The sequence below is a fragment of the Leuciscus leuciscus genome (assembly GCF_965113295.1).
Source record: "Leuciscus leuciscus genome assembly, chromosome: 11".
Classification (NCBI taxonomy): Eukaryota; Metazoa; Chordata; class Actinopteri; order Cypriniformes; family Leuciscidae; genus Leuciscus; species Leuciscus leuciscus.
In genome coordinates this window covers 23,494,839-23,513,311 of record NC_138735.1, presented here as the reverse complement: position 1 = coordinate 23,513,311, position 18,473 = coordinate 23,494,839, and the positions used below count along the sequence as shown (strand labels likewise).

The 18,473-nt window shown below is 34.1% G+C and overlaps 1 protein-coding gene across 2 annotated transcripts in view; it reads right to left on the bottom strand.

The window, feature by feature from the left end:
- Window positions 1-12,243, bottom strand: part of vipr2 (vasoactive intestinal peptide receptor 2) — a 37,978-nt gene extending 25,735 nt beyond the window's left edge. Inside the window, exons 1-3 of one of the 2 annotated variants that reach the window (XM_082184615.1) lie at window positions 11,995-12,243; window positions 5,117-5,231; window positions 2,630-2,737 (exon numbers count right to left, since the gene is read on the bottom strand). In XM_082184615.1, coding sequence (XP_082040741.1) covers window positions 2,630-2,737; window positions 5,117-5,231; window positions 11,995-12,051 — 280 coding nt within the window. In that variant the 5' untranslated portion in view covers window positions 12,052-12,243. The remainder of the gene's footprint in view (window positions 1-2,629; window positions 2,738-5,116; window positions 5,232-11,994) is intronic. The other variant, XM_082184616.1, reaches the window with a different exon arrangement.
- Between the last annotated feature and the right edge of the window lie 6,230 nt (window positions 12,244-18,473).

Below are 18,473 nucleotides of genomic sequence, written 5' to 3'. Positions count from 1 at the left end.
GATTTATTTTTGTCCATGTCCAGCCTGAAACAAATCCCCCAAACACACACCCACACATGCTCACACACACCCAGCCATGCAGATCTGAACATACGTGCGTACAGGCACTCAAACACACACACACACACATTATGTGCCTAACAAAAGGGTCTGTCTGTACAAACAGACAGATTCAGGCTTTATAAAGGTGCTAACTAACCCATCTTTGAAAACCTGGTCCACCTTACTCGTCCTATTCACAGGCATCTGCTAATTTACGTCATCAGGTGAGCTCTTATCTTGAATTCAAAATGTCAGAAGGGTAATCAAACATGTAATTGTCCAGAAGCATAAGTGCTTTGCGGGAGCACAAAGCGGGACTGCTTTGCTCCTTCTCACTGCCATTCAGGGACACAAATGCAAAGGCGCAGAGCTTTGTGCTGGCAAAAGCCTGACAGACAGCTACTTTCCATTTTGTGCATGGCACATCAGTCCAAAACCCTCATATCTAACATGACATCAGCAACTAAGACAAGAAGAATGCTACATGTGGAGTAATTTTGTTCGTCCTCCAAAAGGCTACCGTAGAAATGACAGGTGTACTGCAGTAATGTAACAGGCTTTCTTTCTGTACAATGCACTTTTTTTTTGCAAACGGCTCATGTATACACACACATATTTATATACACACACACACATAAACATATAGGATCATGTGACACTGGAATAATGGGTGCTGAAAATTCAGCTTTAAAATCACAGGAGTAAATTACATGTCAAAGTATATTAAAATTTTTGATCTAATGGAGCCTTGATGAGCACAAGACACTTCTTTCAAAAACAAGAACATTTTATAGTTCATTTATTATAAATATAGAATTTTTGAAAATTTTAGAAATGGTAATTTCACAATATATTACTCTAAAGCCATTTTAAAGATAATATAGCTGTACAACCTTAAGTGTTAAGGTAAAGCTGAAGGTGACAAAGACATTTTGCAAAGAAAGGTATTCATTTACTTGTTCATTTCTTACTGTTCATTACATTTACATTTACATTTAGTCATTTAGCAGACGCCCTTATCCAAAGCGACTTACAAATTAGGACTAAGTTCAGCGAGTCATCATAAAGAGGCAAAAGCAACAACAACGCAGGAAGTGCTCAAAATACGAAGTTCAGGTATTATTCAGAGTAGCATAAGCCTGATAAGTGATGTTTCAAAGGGAAAGGATTCATCTGGAATGTTCATCTCTCTCTTTATGTAAATAAATACTTTTTACACAAAATATGCTTACTTGTCTTTATACTGTTAAAAACCCTCTTGATTATCTCATGATTTCTGAATCTCCTGAAACATGAAATTATTACGTCAAAAAATGTAAAATAATGAAGAGTAAAACATGTGTTTGCACTTTCTCTCCCTAAAACTGGACCCCAGATTGAAAAGCCCTGATGAGTACATGAGCTCCGCTGAGGAAAGAAATGGGAAGATGAACCATTTACTGCCCACACAACCCCAATGCACCTGAAATGATATATATATATATATGATTTACGAACAATCCATTAACCTCTGTCAAACGATTAAAAATATATCCCTCTGAACACTGGGTTGAGAAAGTGCAATGCGTTGCTTTTTTGAGAGCTACTTTGCGGAGGAAAAAAACAGCTGATAATATCTGGGGTAACAGCTAATGGAGCATAAATGATGCTGATGATGATGACAGTGATTCATCTGTGAAAAGTTCAGCCATACATTAGAAAGCTTGATTGGAAATGATAATCGTGTGCTATAAAACCACAGGTCAGCATGTGTTTCCAGATGTTCTGAGCTAATTTGGCTCTGTGGATATCCTCTGTGGATATCCAGCGGCACCATGTGTTCATGTATTCCTGCATGACCTCTCTGTGCCAGCAGGTTAGAAAGGGCTGGAAATAGACTGATTGGGGAATCATGGGCTGTACATATACTCCCACACTCTGGAGCTTGACGGGCAACTTCTCTGTGGGGTAGAACGAGTGTGCTGGTTCTGTGCCCTCGGCTTGGGTCCACGGGTCAATGAGCATGTCCGAGCAGAAGGGGAAAGACATGATTCACTCAATCCAGCCTTCAGTTTACTCCCTTACTCATTCATTTACTCACACTCACAATCACGTCAGCACAATTCACTCTATTACTTTACAAAAGACTAGCCCTCAAATTGAAAATAATAGCAGCATATTATTGTCATATCTGCTTTGTGCACTTGAGAGCTGAACTGAACTTAAGGTTCAAAATAGGGGTTTACAGCCTAATGCCATTAGAGAATCTGTTTAGGTTCCTATATACACTGATGAGACCCTTTGGAGAAAATCTTTACACCTCTTCATAAAGTTCCTCTCTTGAAAGACTGTCAACGTACCATATGTTGCCCCAAACGTAACCCCAAAAGAGAAAGTCTTTAAATATATATTGAAGTTCCTTTAATACATAATGAGATCTATGAGGTATCTTCAAAAGGACATCTAGTGGTTCTCCAAATATGGTTCTGACTTTGTAAAGACCAATATTACACTTTTTTTGTTAATTATTAGTATCAACCGATTTTGGATCTCCGTATCATGTTAAAATGTATAAATGACAGTTTGCAAATATTAAAGTAAAAATTACCATCTCTGGTGAACAAACTTTTTAGGGCAGCGGGGCAGGTATTGACGACCACCTCTCCAAAATCGGCATGGTGCCAGCAAGAAATATTGTCCCACATCCCCTTGCAACCTGTAAGGACGTAGACATAGAAAACAAAATAAAAGCTCCAAACATTTTGTGAAAAATATGCTGAAATAGCAGAACTTTCAACAAAAGTTACCGCAACACTGCACGTGAGAAACTTGACATGTGTTTGACAGGAATCTGGAAACATTTAGGTTAAGATAAGATCCGCATTCATTTACCAATGTTCTTGACAGTCTTTTATGAGTTGAGTGTATCTGGCCATTTTTTCTCTTGTAACCTTACACACCACAAACACTGCATGGAACATGCATTTAATTTGCCTTTCATTTAGCAGTAAAGGTACAGTACAACCAAAAAATATACAAAAAAGGAGAAAGTCATTGAATCTCTTGAGACCAGCCCACAGGGACGGGACAAATTCCAGCATATTTGGTCAAATTAATGTTTTGTGAAGGTCTAGACATAAATAGAAAGATGGTCAAAGAGGTTTGAAAATGACATCCCACCCCCATCCATCGTCATCTACAACTCCAAACACTTTCAGAAACGGCACAGCAATGAGGGCATGTAGTTCTTTCTGTGCACTAAAGGGATATTTAACCTAAAAAAATGGTATACTGGAATACTATATAGCACTTGAACTTGAAATATAATGCATGAGTAATACTTTTATAACAATTTCATGGCACTTTTTGTCAATTTGGAACTTGAGATGCCAATTGCTTAATCTATATATGGAAAAGAGTAACCAAAATAAAATATTTTACATTATTACATTTATTATTATTATCAATGCTGAAAACAGTTTTGCTGCTTAATATTTTTCGTAAAAAACTTCGAAACTTCGATTCTTTGATGAAGAGAAAGCATTTATTTGAATCAATGTAAAAACAAATCTTTACTCTTTACATTTTTGATGCATCCTTGTTGAATAAAAGTATTATTTTCTTTTAAAAACTAATCTCACTGACCCCAAATCCTTTTAACAGTATTGTGTGTATGTAAAAAAAAAACGCTTTTGTGTTCAATAGAAGAGTCAGGCACACAGGTTTGGAACAGCTTGAGGGCAAGTAAATAATGACAGAATTTTCATTTTTAGGAACAGTTCATTTAAACAGCTGTGTCATCTCTGAAACAGCTGGTCGGTTCTGAGGGAAAATAAGAAGTCTAAACTAAGAGAAAACAGGTCACTCACCAAGCATTGTTTAAGACACAGTAAACATTGCTTCTCAGGGTCGGTGCTCAGTCCACTTTGCCCTTTTATGAACAATCAGAAATCTGGGATATATTAAGTGGCCCAAACCGTTTCGGGTTTTTTTTTGCAATCATCTCCAGAGGGACTCGTCACTCATTTCACCCATTCATTGGTCAAGACCTGTGTGTATTTATTGCCAAATAATTACCATTAATTGGAACATCTGTCCGTTGATGGACACCATACAGCTGTCATCAAGGCAAACAAAGCAGTGTTGTTCCCACACTTCTGATTTTGTTCTAAAGTGGATGCAAAGCATGTAGAACAACGCAAAACCAACATGCAAAAATAAAGAACAGATTGTCTATGATTGCACATTGATTACACCGATTTAGGCTTCTTTTGTGTTTAACATCAGAATTGTCACATAAATAAACAAATGCCAAATATGGTCCCTGACGGTTATTGACCGCGGGCTGTATGATTACGGCCAATGACCAGGGATGATACAAGCTGGGAAAATGCAGAAGAAAATATTTAAAGGCCCTTTGAAGCATAGGCATCAGTAACACAAGTCATCACTAAAACATCTGGGATCGTAAAAGCTTCAAAGTAGGATCTGAAAGCCCTCATCATAAAACTATGAGTATCTTTATTCCATTAAAAAAAGAGAGATATCTTATGTTACCCCATCCAGACTCACTTAAAAGGGTTGTTCACCCAAAAATGAAAATTCTGTCATTAATTACTCATCCTCATGTTGTTCCAAACACGTTACACATTCGTTCATCTTTGGAACACAAATGATGATATTATTAATGAAATTAGAAAATATGCCTACAAAAATATGTCATCCCTGCACCAAACTATCCAGACAATATAAATATCACATTTAACATTGACCTTAAAAGCTGGAGCCAAAAGCAACTCAACCACTATCAGCCAACAGTAAATGTGATTCTACATCTGCCAGAGCATTGCTACACACCAACAGAAAAACAATGAGACATTAACTGATTATGTAGGACAAACAATGTGGCGAGAGCTCATTCAGATTTCTTTCACTGTAATGTTTGTGGGGAACATGATACAAACACACATGACACTTTCATCTTACAATGTTTGCCTACTAGTGAAATGCAGTTTCACCTTCTGGCCATCCAACATACTGTACACAACAGATGCTGTAAGTGGATTTAGAAGATGATGTAACGTGTATACATTACCTAATACATTACCTTTGGTGTTTGCAGGAAAGTCGTCAGCCAGTATGCCCAAACATTCCTTCTCGGCCATCTGCAGCTCATATAGAAAGTGACAGTTTGCATGTCTCCCGCTGACCTTCAGGGGCAAAGGAAAGAAAATCAACCGTATGATCTCAATGCTACTGTCATCCAAGAAGTGAAAAACGTCTCAGGCAGTGTTGTTTTTGTATCGTTGAGATATATTATAATAGTTTATAATACGATTTTAAATTAGTTTTTATTTTTATATTTTACTTTTTACTTTTACTTTTAAAGTTTTAGCAATTTAGTTGTGTTTTTGCCTCTTTTTTTTTCCCTTTTTTTCTTTTTTTGAATGTCTAGTTTTTATTCCTTTTTATTTCAGCTTTAGGGATCATTATGGGGTAAGATGTCACAATGAAACCTGCTATAAACAGCCGATTATAGGTTTTACAGCAATACAGTAAAGCATTTATGAAACATAAAACAATAAATTAAACAGCAAAAATACCAAAATATTTATTTTGACCAACAAATATTGCAATTAATAAAAAACATTTAAAAGTAGGACAACTTAAATCTACTCAGTAATATATATATATATATATATATATATATATATATATATATATATATATATATATATATATCTACTCAGTAATATATATATATATATATATATATATATATATATATTACTGCAACATTTCTCATATTAATTTAGTTTAATTTAATGTACAAAAATAACTTAAACTGAAAATTATTAAATATTATATATAAATATAATATTTAGTAATTTTTCAGTTTAAGTTATTTTTGTACATTAAATAAAAACAAATTAGTATGAGAAATGTTGCAGATAATGTTTTTTTTTTATTGTTTTAGCTTTAGTAAACTACAATAACCCTGGTCTCGGTGACAATATATATTTGCATAGACATGCACCCTCCAGCTTATTGGGATCTACATAGACATCATGAGGTTTGTCACCTGAAGGCAGTGCTGAATTGCTTACTCAGTTGAGATGGCTTTCTGGTGACATCATCTGAAATGACTGATCAACACAGTTGGATTCAAAGCTAGCGTGATCAAAGAGCGGTCACAAAGCCTGTTCAACTGATGGACTAAAAATCCTCTATTATAAGAACTGTAATGATATCAAGGGAATTAACCAGAGTCACATGAAGTCTTCGGTTAAAGATCTCAACGGCTGGTGCTCAGTCATGGATAGTTTTTGCTTTATAAATGTGGAGGGAAATGCTCTAAAATCATTCTGAAAGCACAGGCTGTTAGAATTTAAAATCTGAATTAAAAAAAAATACAATCTAATACATTCTATTTGACATGAAAGATCGTAAGAATATGTATTTTGATAAAATAATTTTTAAACTCAAATGTTTCAAACACAAGGTCACCTTGTACATCTTACGTGTTTGCGCTGCGTGTGAACTCTTAGTCACTTTGGCTTTGGGTTTTTTCAAGTGAACAGCACAGAGACAAATCAGAACAGGACATAAGCCTAAACTTTAAGTCTGTCATTGCTCATCTCTTTCAAAATCTTCAGCTACATCTTTGACGAGAGTCCTCAGCTGAGCAGAGTTTTCCATTCTGTATCACAACTAGAACGATTGCCACACAAGCTAATGATATGAGTGATTGTATCAGGATTATTCTGGATCATGACAGTCAGAGCAAACGCACGCTGGCTGAGATTAACTCAGGCTGAGAGCAATTACAGTCCAAAACAGATTTGACATTCTCACTTCTTTTTTTCTGCAGATTTCTCAGCTTCCACTGAGAAAGAATGGATTCAATATGTGGATTACCAAAAGTCTGAATCCAAAACATCTCAGCATTACTAAAAATATCCAAATGAGCTTCAAGAGTGTTCCTTTTGCACTTCTTATTTTAATGACATTTGTGAGAAAAGTGCATCATATGTATCCTGATAGTGTATTGTTCCGGTTTAGCAGACTGAGTCTCGACAGCAGTCGGTCGCCAGGGCACATATCTGACTCATCCTTCTGCTTCATGGGAATTGACATGTTTTTCGAAAATAATTTGTTGGGAAAACGAATAGAGGCTTTGTAGTTGAAAGGGGAGCATCTGGTGCAATAAACATGTAAAACACTTCCACCTGAGAATGATGCTTTCTAAACTAAGTGACGGGGATGCAAAAATGTCAAAATGAGATGAATAGTTCAGATAATAAGATAAATGACACTTATCAGAGTTCTAAAGGATGTTTCAAAATATGACTAACATTTATATGAAAAGGTCATTTTAAATACCATATAGTCAATACTGCTAGTTTATTATTATTTTTTCAAGTTAATTTCTCTATTGACACATTCACTACTATTCAAAGGTTTGCTCACCAAATCTGCATTTATTTGTTAAAAATACAGTAAAACATTTGAATATTATTACAATTTTAAAAAAAGAACTGTTTTATATTTTAATCTTTTTTTCAGCATTATTACTCCAGTCTTAAGTGTCACATGATCATTCAGAAATCATTATAATATGCTTGATTTTCTGCTAAAGAAATATTTCTTATTACTATAAATATTAGAAAATTGTTGTTCTGATTAATATTTTGTTGACGAATAGAAAGTCCAAAATAACTGAATTTATTTGAATATATATATATATATATATATATATATATATATATATATATATATATTTGTAATAATGTAAATGTCTTTACTATACCTTGTAATCAATTTAATGTGTCCTTGCTGAATAAAGTATGAATTTCTTTTTCTTTTTTCTGTAAAAATGATCATAAGTTGACATTTTCTAATAACAGACCACTTCCTATAATGGGGTTATTACATGGGATAAGCTGTCACAATGAAACCTGCTATTAAACAGCCTATTATTGGTTTTTCAGCAATATTTAAACAGTAAAACATTTATGAAACAAAAAACAATAAATTAAAAATATCATTCTATTTGTTTTGACCAACAAATATTGTAATTAATCAACAAAAACATTTAAAAGCCATAATACAACTTAAATAAACATTTACAATGTAAAAAATTTCCCCCAACTTGAGGATTTTTAACCATTTGAAACTAACAAAAACAACTACCCATAGAGAACCCAAAAATGTGGGTTATAATATCTAAATTATATTATAGCCCTTGTGATTTGCCCCGGTCTGTCTCATATATATAGAGGCAGAGGTTGAAGCGGCAGCATATCCAGTGCATTTTCATTTTTAATAAAAGTGATCTTGAATTTCAGTGTCAGTAATGTCACTCAGTCACACTATTCTGTTTGCAACATCCTTTTGCACCCTGCTGTAATACTGTGCATGTGTGACACACTTTCCTGCTCGCTCATGTTTAAATCCCACTGGAGTTACTGCAAACACAAACTCATTTCCATAAGTTGTTTTAGACTTAGACTACAGATTTATTTGAAGGTTATGGAGGAAATTTCCTTTAAATGAAACGTAGTCGCTGGTCATTTATGTTCACGGAAAACGATGACGAATCACAGCACAGATAGCGTCTGGATTGCGGGTGGTTAGTGAATAAAATGCACTGAAATGTTACACAAAAGTGGTGTGACCGTTCAAGTTTAAACCTAACATGACGAACATCATTACTATCTCTTCTTTGCTTGACAATTTGCTTTCGTGCTACTATGTTTCTCTTCTGACAGAGTCAAGATGATTTAATCTGCAAGAAGTGAATCTGGATTCTGGCAGTCCTTTAGTGAACTGAAGTGGGTCAGCTGGAAAGCATGAAACTTTGCAAATGTCATCATCTGATTAAGTGAGAACGTGTGGTTTCATGCTTACGGTGAAAAGCAGTTGTGCAACTGTTATCAGTTTGGAAGCCAACTTTCCATTTCTCACACTTAAAGTAATTAACGAGAATAAGAAATGCATTTCAAGGTCAAAAGCGTTCTGAGATTTTATTGCTTTGTTTAAACAGTTGTGCTCCACACAAAAAGCTGTGTTATTGCTATCATAAACAATGTGGAATTTTTTTTGAAAATGACTGCTCAAATGATTACTCAAAGTATTTAGTAGAAAAATATCTTCTGGATTATTGTCATTTTTTGCCTAGCACAGGTTTGGGGAAAAGGTTAGACTGAAAGAAAATACTGTTCTTTCTGCCACTAAATTTTTCATCACCACAAAAGCCTGTCACATAAATACGATACAATACCATCAAACCCCAGGAGGACAAGGAGTAGTGAAAAAAAAAAAAAAAACATTAAATGTTGTTGCATGAAATTGGTCAGGGATTGAATGGATTGAATTCTAATAGAGCACAACCACACACAACTTCCTCTCCGAGCTTTGATAGGATCTCTGTGTAATATGTCTTCAGTATCTGAAGATACCTCTTGATCCACGGATTGAAAACCTAGTTTTAGTGGCTTTTGGGGGCAGATATTGCATGAGCTTTACAAATCACTGCAAATTAAAAAAAAAGTAGTAGGCTACAACAAGATTTTTTTTTATTTTGTATAAATATAAACATTGCAGCACACGAAACAATTACGCTTATGTGCATTCCCAATACTAATCCATGACAAAGACTGTAGTGGAAAACACATCAAGGACAGTCATCTTGTATCGTAATCCCTGTGGAAGACACAGATACATATATGCTACAATTGAACATTTCTGCAGCATATACTAAGATTGAGTTTGTGTGTATCTGTGCCTCTGGGGATGCAGCCATATGGACACAGAGTGTTGATCTTTAATTAAGGTCATAAAGAGATGCTCGCTGATCTACAGGATAAGCAACTGATAAATGGACTTTTCAATAGATAAGCTTAAGCTTATTTAAAATGAGATTAAAAACAGGGCTTGTAAATAATAGCTTATATAAGTTAATATGGTGCATCGCTTTTCCAGCAATATCCAAACTATTTATCTTTGACATTGGTATTTACGCTGGGGAAAAAAATCCTATTTTTGATCAGTATCTTTTCCAGAAAAAATATCTACGCAGCCTTAAAACAAGATGAATTTACCTTAGAAATACAACTGCATAAGACTGCAGACTGCCATTTTTTTGCCATATATCCAAAGTTTAAACTTTGTGTTATGTGTTTTTTTTTCTTCGACTTTATAACTGTAAAAGTGCATTAGGAGACCAATGTTTAAAAAGTACTTATAATCTTAAAATGTTTGAGGAAAACAATTATAACTGTAGCTGCTCAAAAAAGCATATAGCTTTTAATTTGTCTGCAAGCCACCAGCTTTACACTGCACAGCAAGAAATTGAGTAGCTCTTGCCCCGATGAATCTTTTCGTGAAACCCCTTTGGGCAAAACACCTGAATCACCACAGAGAGCCTGTCTAGAATAGCCCTGACCCACTTCTCTTCAAAACATTGTTATGTTCTCTTTTTAGCATATTTAAAAGACTAATTTAAATTGTAATTTAATTGAAATCTGTATAAGAGTGTCCAGTACAAGCAGAACTGAGAGCTGAAGGTCTGAATGACTGAAGGTTAAGAGACTGAAGGTTGATGCAAAGTGAAGATCAATAAGCCAATAGAAATTAAGCACTTTTAACACTAATGGCTGGCATTTTCTGAGTTACCTCAGTTTTTTTTTTGCATTAAGAGGAGACTGTGGCTTCACACTTTTGAATATTTCTCAGGTATATGTTTATACATTATAAACATACCGTACTAAAAAAACTATTGATTACTTGGTGAATATTGAATATTTTTATCGTTGGTGCCCAAGAAAAAAAAGATACAGTTTATTGAAATCATGTTGTCCCCCCAATAACTGGGGATGTCGTAATGGGGTTTATTGTCACATCATAGCTTGACTTTAAACAGCCTATTTTAAGCTTTTTAAAAATTAAAGCATTTACCCCAAAATGATTCATGAAACAGTTAGTGTTAAAGGTAGCCTGTTTGTTATTCTTTTGATAGTAGCTGGCTTTGACGTGGTTTCTATCTAGTCCAAGCTTGTCATTTGTGGTCAGGTTGGTCTGACCAAGCATTTTTCAATAATGGCTCAACTGGCAGTCCAGCAGGTCTGAGATCAACCTGGTACCAATAACAAACCATCAATTATGTTCTTAAACCAGCTTAACCACCATAAGCTGATATGCAAGTTGACAAAATTTCATCAGTTTTAGAGCAGAAAAGTTTTTTGTACCATTTTAATCGCATCAAATACATTTGATATGTCATAACTGTATTTATTTAATATATCTATATAATTCACAGTTTGGGTAACACTTTAGTTTAGGATCCAATTCTCACTACTAGCTGCTTAAAGCATGCATATTACTAGGATATTGGCTGTTTATTAGTACTTATAAATCACATATTAATACCTTGTTCTGCACGACGATATTCTACATCCCTTAATCCTACCCAGTACCTAAACTTAACAACTACCTTTCTGAATAACAGTAATTAGGAGTTTATTCAGGCAAAAGTCGTAGTTAATGGTTAGTTAATACTGAGAATTTGACCATAATCTAAAGTGTGACCATAATTTGCATACAACTATAAATATATGCTAACTAAACACGTGACAATTGATAAACATGTCCTGAGAACAGTATAGTTCAACCTCTTAATTTAAATATTCTATCATTAGCTCTTGTCTGAAACACGCTAGCTTGGTTTTACTGTTGTTTACTAGAAGCTGTAGCTAAATATGATAGATTTGCTGACACAATTCACAGACATTGTGATTGTTAACGGTTGTGAAGATGGAAATGGTTTGAAACCAGCATGCAAAATCACAACTAAAGAAAAGTCGAATTTGATTTTTTTTTACTCTAAATCCCATATTTACTGAAAACATTTTGACAGTTGAAACCCGCACACCTGAGGCGGAAAAACTCATAACTACCGGTGCAGGTACTTACCGAGTGCGCGTGCCAAACTAAGAGAAGAGCCAAACAGTTCACGAGGTTCATGTTCATTTCTTGCTGGTTTCATAAATAATATCTCGTTAGCATAAATTCCAGCCAGTCCTCAGTATCAAGAGTGAGAAGTCATGCTGGAGGACAGAAGAAAACAAGCCACTTGCGCCAAGACGTCCGGTGAAAACACTTCTGAGCGCGCAAAATTTGTGTGTAGAGTGCAGAATGGATGAGCGCGTGAGTGCGTGCGCGCGCGCTGAGGGGAGGCTGTTGATTCTGTTCCTCCTCCTCCTCCTCTCTTGATCATCAGAAGCGCCACACATCTTACACTGCCAGCACTTGGATGGATATTTCACTGGCATTCATTTCAAACACTTTGAGTGTTTATCTGCTTTGAGGTCACTCAAATTGGGGTGATTTTGCTGATTGTGGGCTATGATGGGGCTAGCTGTTACACTTTTTCTGGTTTCGAGGTTTTGTTTTTAAAGTCAAAATCACTAAATCACTGGCCACCAAAAAATTGATCGAACATTTCCACTGCCCAGGAAAAAATTTTTTGGGTCACTGAACACATGTTGGGCTTTTGAGCCAACATGCCCTAATTTAAGTTGTCCCAATAGAATCAGCCTTTACTGGCTTTTCAGCAACATTTAAATAGTAAATAATTGTTTGAAATAAAAGACTTCATGAAACGGCAAAATGTAAAAGGTACAAAAATATCAAACCATTGTTTTAGTCAACAAACATTGCATTTAATACATTTATAATACTGAAAACACGTTCACTGTAAAAACATTTTTTTATGACAACATGTCTTTTACATTGCTTTAACTCATCAAAATAAGTTAAGAAATGTAAAAAAAAAAAAAACAATCAATGCAATCAAAGTTGAAATGACTGAAACATTCAGGTTGATTATATAAAAAAAATTAAGGAAGCAACCTTTGTTTGTATTACAACCTGTATCAACTTGACATTTATGAAAAATAATGTTCTATTGTAAAGACAGAATTGATAATTATATTATAATTTAAAACCAACATACAAAACCACTCATGGGGCGGGGCCCAGTGCAAGTTCGAGGAAACGGGGGCCACCCTCGGTCGGTCCGTTCGCATACGCCGCGGGGCCCCTAAAGCGCGGGGCCTGATGCAGACGCAAGTAGTTCCATCGCCCTAAGGATGGCCCTGCACTTACATTTGTGTACTTTTGACTATAACCCATTTAAACTTTAAGCTCAATTCTATGAAACTAAACAACATCTGGGATTGAAAAAGCACAATTCTAAATTAGATCTCTGGAGAGAAGAACATTTGGATAACAAGCATGAAAATGAGTGTGAAAATAAGATGTAAGTGTGAAGTCTCTCTTGGATTCTAACAGGCAGAAGAAGTCGCAATGGATCTTTTCACTTCTTTAATTATTATTATAACTCCAAAGACTTTGCTGATTAGTTTACCATTAACTTCAGAAAATAAACGTCCTTCTGACTCCTTAAAGAGGAAGTCTTGTGGGCGAAACTGTGAATAAACTGCTGAGACTCTTTTATCTATAATGTCAAACCACAAGGTAGGTCATAGACGTGATACAATAGATAGAGTGACCACATACAACAAAAAGTGTATAGAGGAAACATTGCACCTTTTTGTGCCTAGTTTTACTGTTTGTTTTTTTCAACTCACACTGCAATTCATTTGTTTCACACTTTATAATTGGATGCACTTGATACATTTTATGAGTAATCATTGATAAAACTGTCAAATGCAGAAGTCAGTTGAGCTAAACGGCAGCTTAATGAATAATAACTTTCTCAGCACTATAAAGTGCCGTTCCAGGAAATCACTTCATTTAGCATTGTGTTTGTTCTTGGTCAGTTAATGTGACTTTGTGAACATCATGTGATGGAGTTTGGAGACAGATGTGGAAATCAGAGAGCAGCCATTGACTTTCCACTGCCTGAGCTGATGGTATAGAGTGTATCAAACAGAAATATACAAAAAAGAGCTGAAAAGTATACAAAAAAATATACAAAAAATATACAAAAAAGGCGAGGTATTAACAGGCAACGTGACCTGGGAGTCACATAGTCTTTTTTTGGGGCATAAGAACGATTTTTGCATCAAATCCTTTTATCATTTATCACAGTCTGGTCTGTCTTGAGTATGCTGGTCACATGATTTGCTTCAATTTTTGTGTGATAAATTAGTCAGCCTGACCTAAATCCAACATGGCTACCGGTGGTGGAAGACATTCAGATTTTGAGGAAAGTAAATATATATTAAACTGCTAACATTAATTGTGAACATTGTCTTAAGGTGCTGAAGAAGTAAATTAATGAATATGTTGTTCATGTTGTTATTTAGCACGTTTTGAAATATATGTGACTCCTGAGTCATTGCCTTTTTAGGGTGTAAAAAAGGGATTAACCCTAATTTTGACCATCTTTGTATTTTGAGTTTTTAATTCACTATATTACAATTAAATCCTAATCTAATCATGACAAACTATATATCTTTGGAAAGGTCTAAGACTCCTAAATAGATATTTTAGCACTGTTCTTTGTTACAAATTATGTAGGAACAGTAATAGATGAATTTACATTTACAGGAGTTCTGGCGTTTGTCACAAAAAGTTGATTTCTAAAAGTTTTCATGCTAAAAGTTCATAATAAAACATATAATCTAGTATTTGTCAATAAAAAAATGATAAAATAATATTATCCTCTAAAAAGTATAATATATTATCCTCTAAAATATAATATTATCTTTTTATCGCCTTTTTTATTACATCACATATTTTAGTAGTTATCATAAATTAGGTATCATTTGAAAGCTTACAAACTCAGAATTCATCCTGTGAAAACCGTTTTGAAATTGGACGTTGCGTTACCATAGAAACGGTACTCTAAATTATTTTATCTGGCTCCACCCCTTTTGGGCGTAATCATGTTTCATAATTTATGATCAAAACCTTTTCTAATCTTGACAAAATATTGTCAGAAAGGTCTGAGTCTCAAGGTTCGATATTTTGTTACAGAAGTGATATTTGGATAGAAATTTATTAATTTGTTACGGCAGAATGCATGCAATTAAATTCAATGGAATGTATGTCACCCGGTGGCTATTTTTTGGTATTACGCCTAAACAAAATCTCATGGGAACTTCAAGTTTTGTGATATCAACTTCAAATTTGGAACACAACTTGGTTAGATATATGGCTTTGATTTTATATTAATTTTAGAGTAAAAAATATTTAGTAAAATATATATTTTATATAAAAGAATATTAAGTACAGTAGCCTATATTTGATTTACTGTAAATTTAAACTTCCATAACTTTTTCATACTTTCATTTTTTTAAGGGGTTAAAGTACCATTTTTATGGTAACGCAAGGTCCGATTTCAAAACAGTCACAACTCATAAAATCCAAAATATTAAAAATATTTCAAAAATTATTTTGGATATGTTTTACTTAAGTCCAGATGATATAAAAAAATTACATGAAATAATTTTTTGCTTATCATTTTCCACTCTTGCCTGTTTAAGGGTTAAAGAACAGCTCATGCATACCTTTACTTGAGGATAATGTTTAAAAAGAAACAGACTAGTGTGAAAATTTGCTCATTAATATTGCATGGCTGGGATTTGACATGACAGTGACCTCTTCTGGTTGTCCTAAGGCTAGTGTGACACATTATAAATCAAAATGTGATGTTTGAGAAAGCATTTCAAACGCAGTGCAAACCAGACATTAGCCAGACAGATTAAAACACAATTGAATCAGTATATTTTGAGATCTGTCAAACTACGCAGGATTTCATGCGGCTTGAATAAATGCATTTCCCTAAAATATGAGTAGCAGGTTTTATTTTGCAGTAAGCTGGATATGGAAAGATGAACAGAAGACATTACTCTCTCAAATCAAGACCATCTGCACTGGAACATTTCACAAAGGAAAATACTGACATGTTCATCATCATTTATGGCTTCTGATACTTTTACGTTTCCAAAAAAATGCACTTTGCGTCAGATGCGTATATTAAAATAAAACCCAGACGGGATTTCTCCTTCTATGGAGATTCTATTTTATCATTTCCCCAAAAAAAGTCTGAAAGGGAAAAATGAAAAGAGTGCACTGAGTAGAGTCTAGATTAATGCCTGTACTGATAGTTCCTACAGATAGTGGACTGATCCATGTCATTATGAAGGGATTCAGTTCAGACAGGAATCTGTAATCTGATATTAGACTGGTAGTCTCACATATTTCATGGGTTGAGGGGGGAAAAAAATTAATATTTTGTTTTTGTTATGTATACTCTGTTCTAAAGCTTTTGCTGAGAAAAAAAAATAAAAAATCTATTACATCGTACAAAACAATCCGCCTAGCAACAAGACGAACACTGCTCACTTATAAAAAACAAAGGTTATTCATTGGCATCAATGGTTCCATGAAGATACTTTAACATTCAACCCACTTGGAAAATGATCACACAAAATATATTTTTCTTTAATTTATAGGAAATATATGTTTATCAACTACGACAAACCAATATTTGTTCCCATCAGCCCTGATATTCTGCAGGCTAAATTTGCAACCGTGTTACTTGCAAACTTTTATTTAGTTTTTATTTAATGTCTCTTATTTAATTTAATTTTAATTTAACTTAATTTAGTTTGTTGCCAGAAAACATAAAGGTAGTTTGTATTCAGACATGTTCCACACTAACAGTAACAAACTTAATATAAACTGAATTGAAAAATGAAATAGCTCATTTAATATTTGATGACATGTTCCAGCAAAGTCTCAAAACATATAATATTGCAGAATCATAATAATAAATGCATGCATTTTTTAGATGATGTGCTCATCGTATCTAACAGAGGTCAGATGAATCATTACCAAATATAAAAGTGAAGTTTTACTTGGAATTTACATTTATGAATACATAAACTAGTAAAATAATGCCCGGTTTCACACACAGGGCTTTTGTTATGTATACTCTGTTCTAAAGCTTTTGCTGAGAAAAAAAAAAAATCTATTACATCGTACAAAACAATCCGCCTAGCAACAAGACGAACACTGCTCACTTTTAAAAAACAAAGGTTCTTCATTGGCATCAATGGTTTCATGAAGATACTTTAACATTCAACCCACAAAAGCTTCTTTAAAGTGGATTCAAATGTTATTCACACTAAGAAAAAAAAGGTTATTTTAAGAACTGTTCACTGAAAAATGGTTCTTATATGGCATCGCTGTGAAAACATTTTGGAACCTTTATTTTTTAAGAGTATACAATATTACAGAAATATTAATATTGAAAGGAATATGTCTGACTGCAGGTAACGCATGCATTATGCTTAAGCATCAACAATAAAAATTAGTCTTTACATAAGAAAATATGATTTATGTAGTGATGTATACACATGGAACAAAATTATTTAGTGTCTTCTGAGTGTTCTCATTCCTGGCAAATTCTCTCTTTTAAAAAGGACATATAAGCAGAGTAATAGAAATAATGACAAACATTGTGTCAACCGTTGAGATGTGTTTAGACTTTTTAATTTTTTGTTGTGATATTAAAGTGAGGGAAAATGTAAGCACACACAGATCCAAATAAATTTGGTCAAGCAAATGGTAAAACAACTGAATACTTTCCATTTCTAGGAAATTACCTATGACTATGAGCACATAGTGACACAGCTTTTAGAGGGACATGGCTAATAAAAGTTCAGACTATACAAACGCTGCGCATCCTTGTAACATACTATTTTAAGTACCAAAACTGAAGTTGTTCTATTCATGTTAAGCAATGTAATATTAGTGCTTGACAAATACACATTGACAATAAAAACCTAAAGGGAAAAGAAATTGGAAAACGACTTTCACCAACAACTTTAAACCGACATGGGACAGGCGACATGAAGCAGTAATATATTCATCTTTTTTATGGGTTGCAGACATTTTAGTGTCAGTCTATGTGTGTTAATTTAGCACCATCTGCTGGAGCTTCTTCTTAAAGGGATAGTTCACCACAAAATAAAAATTCTGTTATCATTTACTCCCTCAAGTTGATCTAAACCGGCATGACTTTATTTGTTCTGTTGAACACAAAATAAGATATTTTGAAGAATGTTGGTTAAAAAACAGTTGCTGGTCCCCAGTGACTTATATAATATGAATTTTTAAAAATACTATGGAAGTCAATGTTGCTAACCGAACAGTTGCTGGCCCCCATTAACGTCCATAATATGAAAAATTTAAAATACTATGGATACTATAGGGTCCAGCAACTGTTCGGTTACCAACATTCTACAAAATATCTTCTTTTGTGTTCAACAGAAGAAAGAAACTCATACAGGTTTATAACAACTTGAGGCTGAGTAAATGATTGAATTTTTATTTTTGGGTGAACTATCCCTTTAAGGGCAATGAGAATTATTTGGGGAAAACCTGATCATCCTATTTACTCCAGTCCAAAGAAA